Source organism: Oncorhynchus tshawytscha, linkage group LG08 (assembly GCF_018296145.1).
Source record: "Oncorhynchus tshawytscha isolate Ot180627B linkage group LG08, Otsh_v2.0, whole genome shotgun sequence".
Taxonomy (NCBI): Eukaryota; Metazoa; Chordata; class Actinopteri; order Salmoniformes; family Salmonidae; genus Oncorhynchus; species Oncorhynchus tshawytscha.
This window is the reverse complement of record NC_056436.1, coordinates 14,126,494-14,139,114: the sequence shown is the minus strand read 5'-3', so window position 1 is coordinate 14,139,114 and position 12,621 is coordinate 14,126,494. Positions and strand designations below refer to the sequence as shown.

At 47.4% G+C, this 12,621-nt stretch overlaps 2 protein-coding genes and 1 long non-coding RNA gene across 3 annotated transcripts in view; all 3 read right to left on the bottom strand.

The window, feature by feature from the left end:
• Nucleotides 1-1,024: 1,024 nt before the first annotated feature.
• LOC112257173 lies at nucleotides 1,025-2,062 on the bottom strand. Its single transcript, XR_002954529.2, has 4 exons — nucleotides 1,718-2,062; nucleotides 1,479-1,604; nucleotides 1,207-1,289; nucleotides 1,025-1,116 (listed from the first exon to the last, which is right to left on the bottom strand). It is a non-coding gene; the product is annotated as an uncharacterized LOC112257173 (long non-coding RNA).
• A 648-nt stretch (nucleotides 2,063-2,710) lies between these two features.
• On the bottom strand, nucleotides 2,711-4,429 carry LOC112255781 (stAR-related lipid transfer protein 9-like). The gene is made up of 5 exons (XM_024428622.2): nucleotides 4,217-4,429; nucleotides 3,587-3,684; nucleotides 3,360-3,437; nucleotides 3,134-3,211; nucleotides 2,711-2,931 (listed from the first exon to the last, which is right to left on the bottom strand). Exons 1-5 carry the CDS (start codon nucleotides 4,413-4,415, stop codon nucleotides 2,722-2,724), a joined length of 663 nt encoding a protein of 220 aa, XP_024284390.2. The 5' UTR covers nucleotides 4,416-4,429; the 3' UTR covers nucleotides 2,711-2,721.
• An 854-nt stretch (nucleotides 4,430-5,283) lies between these two features.
• LOC112257172 (stAR-related lipid transfer protein 9-like) overlaps nucleotides 5,284-12,621 on the bottom strand; it is a 26,595-nt gene continuing 19,257 nt past the window's right edge. Inside the window, exons 4-10 of the mRNA XM_042326248.1 lie at nucleotides 7,590-7,706; nucleotides 7,326-7,358; nucleotides 7,174-7,235; nucleotides 6,957-7,069; nucleotides 6,120-6,262; nucleotides 5,912-5,979; nucleotides 5,284-5,389 (exon numbers count right to left, since the gene is read on the bottom strand). Of these exons, the coding sequence (XP_042182182.1) occupies nucleotides 5,284-5,389; nucleotides 5,912-5,979; nucleotides 6,120-6,262; nucleotides 6,957-7,069; nucleotides 7,174-7,235; nucleotides 7,326-7,358; nucleotides 7,590-7,706 (642 nt within the window). The remainder of the gene's footprint in view (nucleotides 5,390-5,911; nucleotides 5,980-6,119; nucleotides 6,263-6,956; nucleotides 7,070-7,173; nucleotides 7,236-7,325; nucleotides 7,359-7,589; nucleotides 7,707-12,621) is intronic.

The window sequence follows — 12,621 nt, the reverse complement described above, 5'->3', positions numbered from 1 at the left end:
AAAGCATTGGCATGTTCTCTGTATGGAGCCCTCTGTGGGCGGGGCTTTTCAGAATATCCCTCAATTCACTTTTAAATGTGCCAGAAACCTAAGGGACTGCCTGGTAAGCTCAGAATAATATGTACCCCCATCAGAATTGTCTATCTACCCCCCCCTCAAGAAATGTTCCATGTCATAATTGTGTGAACTGTGATGCAATAATCAAGGGAAAGGAAAGAAATGGGGTAGAATTTCCTTTAAAATTAACATTTGTGGTCTATTTACTGAAGTGTCTATGTGGCTATTATGTTGGAAAGTGTCAGAGACAATTGAAGGTAATATTATTACAGAACACAAGAGCAACATCAGAACAGGTGATGAGAAGCCAGACACTTCAATGCGGTCAGACATGATGTGTGTCAACTGAGGTTTCTTGGTTTAGAAGTCGTACAGCCATTTAAGAGAGAAGGTGATAGAGAAAAGTTGCTGTTACACAGAGGGCCATTTTATATCTATGTCTTGCAAACACAGATCCCTAGAGGCTTTAATGAAGAACTCCTGTGAGCAACGGGTGCCCTTTTTTTGTATAATATTCTTCATTTGAAGCTTTCCAAACGCTGCCAGAGTCTGCTGCATACGATCATTCTGACCTCTGCTGCAAAACATTTTTACATTTAAACATATCTTTCTATAACTAAGAGGTAGTAGACACTGAAGTAAGCTCTCTCTCTCTCTCTCTCTCTCTCTCTCTCTCTCTCTTCCTTTCTCTTTCTCTCTCTCTCTCATATAAATAAACAACATGCATGAAGCATTCACCATTTTATCCCTTGCACCTCCACCATCAGTAGGTTGTACTACAAAGACTAGATATCAGATATGTATGCAATGGGTCTACTATGGGAGCTCAGCAGAAACAATTGTCTCAGCGTCGTCCGGTTTAGGGGAGGGTTTGGCCAATGGGGCTTTACTCAGCAGAATCCTTTTAGCACATGTGTAGTGAGCAGAATTCAAAGATGCTCCTGACCTGTGATTGTCAGTAGTTGGTGGTGAGTTTACATTCAGTGTGTGTGTTTACCTGGAATCAGAGGTCAAGGCTTGAAAATCATTGTAGCTGCAGTTCAGTGCACCTTCACTGGCCTGTCAAGCGGATAATATGAGTTATCAATCAATCCCCCCAAAATCAGGAGCTTCTTCACGATCACAACATTACCGGTCAGTAGCACCCACCCGTCTCTGTTCTCTCATGACCTCAGCCTCTGCTGGGTGGTTGAAACGGAACTTGTGGACACCTCCAAGTGTGATCAAGGTCCCTGAAGATAGAGAGAGAGAGATACAAACTGAAAAATTGCCGTGGATGTTGAGGCCCAAAGCGCTACTCTAAATGCTCCTTTGTGTACTGTAAGCCATCAACTGAATTGTCCCTGTCAACTGAAGTGTAACGAGAAAGACACTCTTTAACCAGGGATTAAAACGTGTGTGAGAACCAGGTGAGGGCCTACCTTGTGCCAGTCTGCAGGGCTCCGTCACCTCCCTGTCTTTGATCATGCAGACAGTCCCTGGCAGCGGCCTCAGGGTCACAACCCCAGACTGGTTCTCTATCTCACAGGTGGTGCCGCCCTGGAGGACTGGAGAGGAGAGACATACCACAAGGACTCAAAAATAAAACACACATTTGAAGTTGCAATTCTCCCTAAAATACATGTATTGCATGCGCAATATCTATATGACTTCTGCCTACCTATTTGTGATTCAACCAGTTTGTCCTGAGGTCCAATCCTTGTTACCCCCTCCTACAACAGACAGAGGGCAGCCAAGAGTTTAGGATGACAGAGAATTGAAACAGTGGTTTGTTGAGGGGAAAAGATCAACAAACGCACAGTTGGGTTGAGATAAAATGACTAACACACAGTGTTCTACTATGTCCAAATATGACTTCCACAGAACTCCGGTGTCAGGTAGCCTAGTGGTTAAGAGCGTTGGGCCAGCAACTGGAAGATTGCTGGTTCAAATCCCAAAGCCGACTACGTGAAAAATCTATCGGTGTTTCTTGAGAAAAGCACATAACTGCTCCTGTAAGTTGCTATGAATAAGAGTGTCTGCTAAATGACTGAATATTTGATGAATATTTCTTTCAACTCTGACCCCTACACTTACACCTACACCTGTCAGTAAAACAAGTATTTGTTTATCAAATGCTATCTTGTGGGAAAAAAGGCTATATTATGTAACTACAGGAACACTATGGATTCCCAGGTGGTTTCCGCTCTTTAAATACAGTGGTATAATCGCCAGGCCTAAAGACATTCTAGCCGCTGTGAGAATCAGGACAGTCATAGCTACATCCCCTGAGCGCCTCACAACGGAATGCCTCTTATCCAATCACATTCAGCCATTAGAGAAGTGAAAACACGAGGAACGAGGGAGAAACATGAGAAGGGATGAAGTGAGATGCATCTGGTACAGCGAGCAGAACAGAGAGATGGAAGAACAGAATGTAATAGACCAAAAGAGAGACATTTTAGTCAGAGAAAGTCAAGAACAGAATGTACAGAGGTAGTATAGAAGAATGTCAATGGTTCTGTGTGTGTGTGTGTGTGTGTGTGTGTGTGTGTGTGTGTGTGTGTGTGTGTGTGTGTGTGTGTGTGTGTGTGTGAGTGTATGATTGTGGTCTGTGTATTCATGTGTGTGTGCTCATACCCTGAGGTGATAGAAGGTAACAGGAAGTGGATGAGGAAGTATGTGTTAGTATCCTAAAGTGTGTATTGTATATACCCTGAGGTGATAGAAGGTGACCCCGGTGCTGAGTACGTCCCGGTCCAGGGTAATGAGATGTGGTAACAGGGAGTGGATGAGGAACCCACCTCGGTCTCTGTTGATATCCACACTGTACTGTTCCAACAGCTCCTTCTTGTCCCGCCAGCTCTCTGACCAGTCCTTCGTCAGCTCATCCACCTGGAGGATGGAAGAGGATTGATTGATTGATTGATTGATTGGTTTGAATGAATAGAAAATACATGTAAAGTCCTTTCAGCTGGAGACAGTAGGTTCAGGTATAGTAGAGAGTAGTGATGTCAGGAAAGGATAAAAGAAGTAAAAGTGGAGAATACAATTCTGGAGCAGCGTCAAGTAGATATCTAATATATCGTTACTCTACCTTTAGTTCGTTCTGCAACACGATGTCAGACAGACTCCCGTCTCCCTGATCACTCAGAGAAGGGCCAGGATTCTGTTGCTACGATGGAATTAAAGGAGAAATAACACATTTTGGTCAATTTAGCAAAGACAAATAACATGAAGGCAGTGAGCACTAATAATCTGACATCAAAACCAGGTGATCTCAGATGATTCCATTCCTAATAATAATCCAGGACGATAAGTACCATCTGGAAGCTGAGCAGCGTACTCTTCAGCCTGTCTATCTCCTCACGTAGCTCTCGGATCAGCCTCACACTCGCATCCTGTAGAAAGACATCCCATTTCATCTGAAAACATTTCTCTACGGTGTCCCCGACTGAACAAATTCAGACCTCACAGTAATAAAAGGCAGTGGATGACATGACAAGGCAATGGCCCCACAAATACAGAACAACATCTCCAGAAGCCTTACCTCATTGACCCTGGGCTTGTTGACGATGTTCCTAGCGTGAGCAGCATAGCGCAGGGTGCTGAGAGTCTCATTGTAGCTGCTACTGGATGGGGACACAGCTGCAACAGACAGGGAATCACATTTACCACTCTAACAATAACACTACAGCCATGACAACCTCTGTGACTCAATACTGTAACAATAACACTACAGCCATGACAACCTCTGTGACTCAATACTGTAACAATAACACTACAGCCATGACAACCTCTGTGACTCAATACTGTAACAATAACACTACAGCCATGACATCCTCTGTGACTCAATACTGTAACAATAACACTACAGCCATGACAACCTCGGTGACTATATCAACAACTACTATTGGTCTGGAAAAAAAGACAATGTCCATCTTATAATTCCAAAGTCCAACAAACATTGGCACTATTACATCAAATAAGCATTTCACTGTAAGGTGTAACTTGTATTCGGCGCACGTGACAAATAAACTTTGATTTGATCAAGTACTTCCCTCTAGTCCCACTAGTTTACTCAAATGTGTTTAGCCAATGTTTGTGACTGGATAGTCTCGCTTGCCAGACTCAGTGGCAGTGTTCCACAAAGCGATTGTAGGAAGAGACTACAACTCACTGGCGATCATGATGGTCTTAGCGTTTCCTCCCAGGCTGTCTTTGAGAAGCCAGGTGAGGACTGAGTCCCTGTAGGGGATGAAGCAGTGTCTTCTCCCTCCTCCACCACCACCACCAGACAGACAGCTGGTGTGACTGGCCACACTGCTGCCCTCACCCTCACTGGCCACACTGTTGATGCTCTGACAACTACTGGACATCTGAGAGTTCTGGGCTAGAGAGGGATGGACAGAGACAAGGGGAGGGTTGGGTTATAGAGACAGGAACAGAGACAAGAGGAGGGTTGGGTTATAGAGACAGGAACAGAGACAAGGGGAGGGTTGGGTTATAGAGACAGGAACAGAGACAAAGACAGGGAAAGAGAAAGGGACAGGTAGAGAGAGGGAAGGACAAGAGAGAGGGACAATATGGAGACAGAGTTAGGGAGAGATACAGGGACAGTGTAACGGATTGCGTTAAATGTAGGGTAGTCTCGCTTGGCTCATCTCACAGTGTAGACTGTAGGGCACTGGGTCAGTTACGTGAGGCATACTTCTAGAGAACATGATCTACAAATATCACCCTTGTATGAATGAAATATGTTCATATCATATCAATATGTTCACCCTGTCTGAAATAAAGATGTTCATATCACCCTGTCTGAAATAAAGATGTTCATATCACCCTGTCTGAAATAAAGATGTTCATAATCACCCGGTATGAATGAAATATGTTCATATCACCCTGTATGAATTAAAGATGTTCATGTCACCCTGTATGAATGAAATATGTTCAAGTCACCCTGTATGAATGAAATATGTTCATATCACCCTGTATGAATTAAAGATGTTCATGTCACCCGGTATGAATGAAATATGTTCATATCACCCTGTATGAATTAAAGATGTTCATGTCACCCGGTATGAATTAAAGATGTTCATGTCACCCGGTATGAATAAAATATGTTCATTTATGTTCAGTATGTTGTTTTGTACGATAAGCTAAATTTTGACAAAGAGATGGAACAACAGAGATGGGATTTAAAGGGATTTGAGAATAAAAGTCAGTACTTCAAATTAAAAGTCCCCTTTATTTACCCAGAGCAGAGATGACGATACCCAGTGTCACCAGGGACTTGTTGATGTTGGATCCCTCAGTGAGTCTGTCTCTGCAGTAGTGGGGGTCTGCTCTCTCACTTTCATAGCAATAAAACACAACACACACTGGAGATTACATCGTCTACAGAGAAACGCAACACTGGAAATCAGTGGAGGCTGCTGAGGGTAGGATGACTCATAATATGGCTGGAATGGAGCAAATGGAATGGCATCAAACACAAGGAAACCATGGAAACCATGAGTCTGATGTATTTGATACCATTCCACTAATTCCACTCCACTCATTACCACAAGCCCGTCCTCCCCAATTAAGGTGCCACCAACCTCCTGTGATGGAAATGGTATCTACTGAAAAGCTGTGTTGTGATAAAATGAAAGTGCCGGCTCAGTGAACACACAGTCGTGGCAGAAGAGATGCACTAGGGGGCAGCTTGGTCATGTATACAAAGACCTTCTGGAATGATAAGGCTGATATCCGTCTCTAAATGTTGTCTATCACTAGCAGCACCAAATCACCAAGTAATATTCTGAGTATGTACTTGGCGAATAAAAATGATTCTGATTCTGAATAAGCATGGCGACCTCTTTAACAAACTCACCTGCCAGCCAGGTCTACCAGGTTGATCTTGCTTACAATCTCTGAGGGAAGGTTGTCCTCCAGAATAGCCTATATGGGACAAAAAAAACATACTTTTTCAATGCTTTAATTGCAGTAAGAACTACTGTGATTGGTGGATTAACAGGGTCATGACCTGGGTGAGTGAATCTAAGTGCTGGGACTGGATTGACACCGGGTTGTGACCTCACCTGGGTGTACTGGATGGTGAAGATGGCATGGGATCTGCTGCTAGCGTCGTGGATGTGTGTTGCCGCGGTGATGCGGTTGGCAATGCCCTCCTCCAATAGGTCCACCGCCTGCTTGTAGTCAGACACCACATGCTGGGACAGGTCTGAGGAGAGGACAGACCGACAATTCTTTAACTAAACAACCCTGGTTGAGATGGCATTGGTGTGGGATTAGGAAGTGATGAGCAACTAAGTTCTGTTGCCTCAGGATTCCGGTTTGTCAGTAGAAAAAACTCCCAGCACAGAGCTGCATACGTTTTGTGTCACAGCCACAGTAACCCTCAACTTCTAATTTCCAAATTATGACATTCTTTTTCTGCAGTAAATTTAGAAGTCAGTGATGATGAAAATGTTTTAGAATGCTTCTTAGACCAAGAGACTTAACGGTGGTTAGGGTTTGGGAACGAGAGAGAGACAAAGGGACTCTGGAGAACCAAACATTACAATATGTTCAGTGTGTAGAGTAGAGCAATGTGCCTCTTAATGCCACCGGGAAGTGACATCACTTCCTGTGATACTCTGGGATATCTCCTGACACGGACAATGAGTGGATGTTGGGCTTGAAGGAATAGAGGGAGAAGGGGAAGAGAGAGACAAGTCATGCAGAAGAACAACTTTCTGGTTGTTATGAGTGAGATTAACACGATTAAATTAGCAAGAAATGTATAGGTGATCAAATTGTACAACTGAAGACAAACACAGGAGGAAAATATTGGCAGAGAGTGAGTTCAAATCTGTCAGCTGTCAGCTAGCAAGTGTAGTACACACTTGTTAGTAGACACTTGTTCTGCCCTTCACCTTGTACATAGGGTCCTTTCTCAGGATGCTCCCTAACCCGTAGGGAGGGTTTCTTCTTCTGCTCTCTGCCTCGCAGCAGGTCACGAACACGCTCATTGTAGATCTCCAGGAAACTGCAGGTGAAGAATAGTAAATAATACACTCACTGATAGTCAGAGTCAGACCACCACTCAAACACAATGTTCCCTCGTACCTCAAACACACAGACCCCTCTTACCTGATCTCAACCCTGCTTGAGTTGTGTCCTTCAGGGAATGTGTCATCAGATTTGAACAGGCCCTGTAGAGACCAGACAGGTAGAACTGGTCATTAACCAGGACACTACCTCACCAGGACCCTGTAGACTGATTTATAGGACCATTACCTTACCTGACAAATCCTGGGGGTCAGGCCCATGGAGTCCTGAGAGGAGGAGGAGGAGGAGGAAGTGAGGGGGGGAGGGAAAGAGAACAGTCATTAACTCCATTGACACTGTGTCTTCTTTCAACACATATAGCAGAGCGGAGAATGCCGACAGTTCCAGATGATATGATAGGTATCACTTTCCTTACAACACGTTATAACTGCATCGTAATGCATTATGCCTGCATTAAGTCAAGTGTTACCATATGATAGTTATAATCCCCTCCTCACCAGTGTGCCCATCATGGTGTAGGTCTTGCCAGTGCCAGTCTGCCCGTAGGCAAACAGACAGACGTTGTAGCCCTCTGACGCACCAGCCAGCACCATCACTCCCAGGTCCTGGAACACCTACAGGAGAGCACACAAACCCAACTACTATATAGTAAAGATGGGAAAGTGTTGGGTCACAACAACACAACGACAGGCAGTGTTTATTAAGTTCAACGTTTAAGGGCTACAGTTAGAAGACGAGGGCATGGGCGAGAGCAGTTAGCGTCCTCGGTGTGATACATTGACTAGGGCATGGGCGAGAGCAGTTAGCGTCCTCGGTGTGATACATTGACTAGGGCATGGGCGAGAGCAGTTAGCGTCCTCGGTGTGATACATTGACTAGGGCATGGGCGAGAGCAGTTAGCGTCCTCGGTGTGATACATTGACTAGGGCATGGGCGAGAGCAGTTAGCGTCCTCGGTGTGATACATTGACTAGGGCATGGGCGAGAGCAGTTAGCGTCCTCGGTGTGATACATTGACTAGGGCATGGGCGAGAGCAGTTAGCGTCCTCGGTGTGATACATTGACTAGGGCATGGGCGAGAGCAGTTAGCGTCCTCGGTGTGATACATTGACTAGGGCATGGGCGAGAGCAGTTAGCGTCCTCGGTGTGATACATTGACATGGGCGAGGGTTATCCTCGGTGTGATACATTGATGAGGGCATGGGCGAGCAGTTAGCGTCCTCGGTGTGATACATTGACTAGGGCATGGGCGAGAGCGTCCTCGGTGTGAGCGTCCTCGGTGTGATACATTGACTAGGGGCATGGGCGAGAGCCTCGTGTGATACATTGCGTCCTCGGTGTGATACATTGATGAGGGCATGGGCGAGAGCAGTTAGCGTCCTCAGTGTGATACATTGATGAGGGCATGGGCGAGAGCAGTTAGCGTCCTCGGTGTGATACATTGATGAGGGCATGGGCGAGAACAGTTAGCGTCCTCGGTGTGATACATTGACTAGGGCATGGGCGAGAGCAGTAAGCGTCCTCGGTGTGATACATTGACGAGGGCATGGGCGAGAGCAGTTAGAGTCCTCGGTGTGATACATTGTGTCATGGAGTGTTTTGTCGGACTACAGTACATCCAGATTAGATCCAGCCAGGCACAACGCTGTGCCACCCAGCCAGTGTACTGGGTTGTTGCTTCCTGCAGAGACGTTTGGGTAAGGTGATACATTGCAAAGCCAGGGGCATCAGTTAATACGTCCTCGGTGTGATACATTGAGTAAACACCCTGCTAAAGCAAGGAGGAGGGGGCGAGAGGCGTCCTCGGGTGATACAGGGGCATGGGCGAGAGGAGAGTCCTCGGTGTGATGTGTCAGGAGTGTTTTGTCGGACTACAGTACATCCAGGAGCCAGGCACAACGTTGCCACCCAGCCAGTGTACTGGGTTGGCTTCCTGCAGAGACGTTTGGGGGAGCAAAGCCAGGAGGCCGGGTGGCTAAAGGGACGGGAGGCCGGGTGGCAGGACGGGAGGCCGGGTGGCAGGACGGGAGGCCGGGTGGCAGGACGGGAGGCCGGGTGGCAGGACGGGAGGCCGGGTGGCAGGACGGGAGGCCGGGTGGCAGGACGGGAGGCCGGGTGGCAGGGCCGCAACGGTGGGGGATTTGAAAGCTGGTTGTTGGGCAGAAAAATAAACCTCCCTGAGGAGAAGGATCGGATTGTGCAGAGATCCGGAGAAAGTCCCATACATGTAGACACATAGCCAGTCTGGGCGCATTATTTTCCTTCCTCTCCTCGGCTAGGGCGAGATCAGGGGGTTGGAGGAGTACCAACCCAGGCCTACGGATATGCATGGCACCCAGCAGCCCAGGAGGTCCCGGGCTAGGCCCAGGTAAACACACCACCAGCAGCAGGAACCTGATCCAGAGCCAGTATCACACAGGATCAAACATTGTTCCTCAGTTTTGCTTCCGTCCCTCTCTTCGCCCCTACCTGGGCTCAAACCAGGGAGCCTCTGCACACATCAACAACTGCCTCCCACGAAGCATCGTTACTCATCGCTCCACAAAAGCTGAGGCCCTTACAGAGCAAGGGGAACAACTACTTCAAGGTCTCAGAGCAAGTGATGTCATCGATTGAAACGCTATTAGCGCGCACCCCGCTAACTAGCTAGCCATTTCACACCGGTTACATCTACACCAATCCAGGGAAGGTGTTATGGTTGGATATAGCACTCAAATATTTTATTAAAGTCCATGTAAAACCACTTCAATAAGCTTCACATGATAACCAAAAGGTAAGGAGGTCAGTTTCAATGACAATGAGGCCCCTTTGTGTGAACTGTGTTAATAATCAACAAGGTAAAATCAACAGTCAAAGTTTCTCCCGCCAGCTAAGAGGGTCAACATTGACCAGAGATGTGTAGTCAGTCAGTCAGACGGTCATCAGACGGTCAGTCAGTCAGTCAGACGGTCAGTCAGACGGTCAGTCAGTCAGTCAGACGGCCAGTCAGTCAGTCAGACGGCCAGTCAGTCAGTCAGACGGCCAGTCAGTCAGTCAGACGGCCAGTCAGTCAGTCAGACGGTCAGTCAGTCAGTCAGATGGTCAGTCAGTCAGTCAGCCAGTCAGTCAGTCAGACTGTCAGTCAGTCAGTCAGACTGTCAGTCAGTCAGACGGTCAGTCAGACTGTCAGTCAGTCAGTCAGATGGTCAGTCAGTCAGACGGCCAGTCAGTCAGACGGCCAGTCAGTCAGACGGCCAGTCAGTCAGACGGCCAGTCAGTCAGTCAGACGGTCAGTCAGTCAGTCAGATGGTCAGTCAGTCAGTCAGCCAGTCAGTCAGTCAGACTGTCAGTCAGTCAGTCAGACTGTCAGTCAGTCAGTCAGACGGTCAGTCAGTCAGTCAGACGGCCAGTCAGTCAGTCAGACGGCCAGTCAGTCAGTCAGTCAGATGGTCAGTCAGTCAGCCAGTCAGTCAGTCAGTCAGACTGTCAGTCAGTCAGTCAGACTGTCAGTCAGTCAGTCAGTCAGACGGTCAGTCAGTCAGTCAGGCGGCCAGTCAGTCAGTCAGACGGCCAGTCAGTCAGACGGTCAGTCAGTCAGTCAGTCAGACGGTCAGTCAGTCAGTCAGACGGTCAGTCAGACAGACGGTCAGTCAGTCAGTCAGACGGTCAGTCAGTCAGACGGTCAGTCAGTCAGACGGTCAGTCAGTCAGTCAGTGAAAATGGAGACCAGCTCGGCTAGTACCAGTAGTCTCATGTCTTATCTAACTGCCATTAACCACATGCCATAACAGAAACAACCATACAGAATCTCAGCTAAGACATGTCCACATGTTAACAGGCAAATCCTAATGGCAGTAACAGTCTATCTACGTCACCATGTAGTAAAAGGTTCACGTTTTGATATCCACATGTCAGACAAGGTCACTGAAATACATGATATTACACTACACACACAATAAACTATTTACATTGAAATCACAAGTACAATTCATGACAATATGTACATTTGGGAGACTCAAATAGTTTTGTTGATTAGTTAGGTAGGATACGGGTCATCTCTCAGTCCTGGCCTGTGGCATAGAGAGAAGGTGGGCACTGCGGGTGGATCTGCATGACATCTGTCCTTGACAGGCAGGTAACCAGTCCCTGAATGGAGACTTGAATAGGGAGACAGCCAAGGGCTCCCGAGTGGAGCAGCGGCCTAAAGCACTGCATCTCAGTGCTAGAGGTGTCACTACCGACCCTGGTTAGATCCTGGGCTGAATCACAACCGCCCGTGATTGAGAGACCCATAGGGTGGCTGGCGAACAATTGGCCCAGCGTCGTCCGGGTTAGGGTTTAGCCGGGGTAGGCCGTCATTGTAAAATAAGAATTTGATCTTAACTGACTTGCCTGGTTAAAAAAATAAAACATCCAGGCACAGTTTCTCTCATGAAGTGGGGGTAGTGGTCATGAAGTGGGGGTAGTGGTAATGAAGTGGGGGTAGTGGTCATGAAGTGGGGGTAGTGGTATTGAAGTGGGGGTAGTGGTAATGAAGTGGGGGTAGTGGTCATGAAGTGGGGGTAGTGGTCATGAAGTGGGGGTAGTGGTAATGAAGTGGGGGTAGTGGTCATGAAGTGGGGGTAGTGGTCATGAAGTGGGGGTAGTGGTCATGAAGTGGGGGTAGTGGTCATGAAGTGGGGGTAGTGGTCATGAAGTGGGGGTAGTGGTCATGAAGTGGGGGTAGTGGTCATGAAAGTGGGGGTAGTGGTAATGAAGTGGGGGTAGTGGTCATGAAGTGGGGGTAGTGGTCATGAAGTGGGGGTAGTGGTAATGAAGTGGGGGTAGTGGGGGTAGTGGTATGAAGTGGGGGTAGTGGTAATGAAGTGGGGGTAGTGGTCATGAAGTGGGGTAGTGGTCATGAAGTGGGGGTAGTGGTCATGAAGTGGGGGTAGTGGTAATGAAGTGGGGGTAGTGGTAATGAAGTGGGGGTAGTGGTCATGAAGTGGGGTAGTGGTCATGAAGTGGGGGTAGTGGTCATGAAGTGGGGGTAGTGGTCATGAAGTGGGGGTAGTGGTAATGAAGTGGGGGTAGTGGTCATGAAGTGGGGGTAGTGGTAATGAAGTGGGGGTAGTGGTAATGAAGTCAGAGCATCCTTGTATCCAGGATGTGCTGAGGATGATTCCTCAAGCAGGCTTCTGGATGTGCCCCAGTTGGATGGAGAGGGCTTGAGTTAATTAAGGAGCATCGCCAAGTTGGTGTTGTGTATTCCAGGCAGGAGACGAACGTAGCCTGTGTAGATACAGTGCCTGTGGCACATTTAGCCTTTTTAGTCTGCGTAGGAAGAACGACTTCTTATTTCGCTTTCTAACCACGGACGTTACTTGGTCGTCACACTGCAGATCCTTTTGCACAATGACTCCAAGAATTTTGACTGATTGACAGACTTGCAGGTCTTTCCCGTCGATTGTAAGGGACTTGGAAGGGGCGGGTTTCTCACAAATGATATCAACGGGACCTTGCATTTAGAGGGGTTCAGGGTCAATTACCTTCCAGGACCCATTCTTCTTGG

Bases quoted from the DNA above. Each gene is read 5' to 3' on its own strand.
- LOC112255781 (XM_024428622.2), bottom strand. From the start codon at position 4,415: ATGTCCAGTAGTTGTCAGAGCATCAACAGTGTGGCCAGTGAGGGTGAG. The intron at 3,685-4,216 runs GTGAGTTGTAGT...TGTCTGTTGCAG, and splicing joins TAAGACCATCATGATCGCCA to CTGTGTCCCCATCCAGTAGC. The intron at 2,932-3,133 runs GTAGAGTAACGA...TCCATCCTCCAG, and splicing joins TGTTGCAGAACGAACTAAAG to GTGGATGAGCTGACGAAGGA.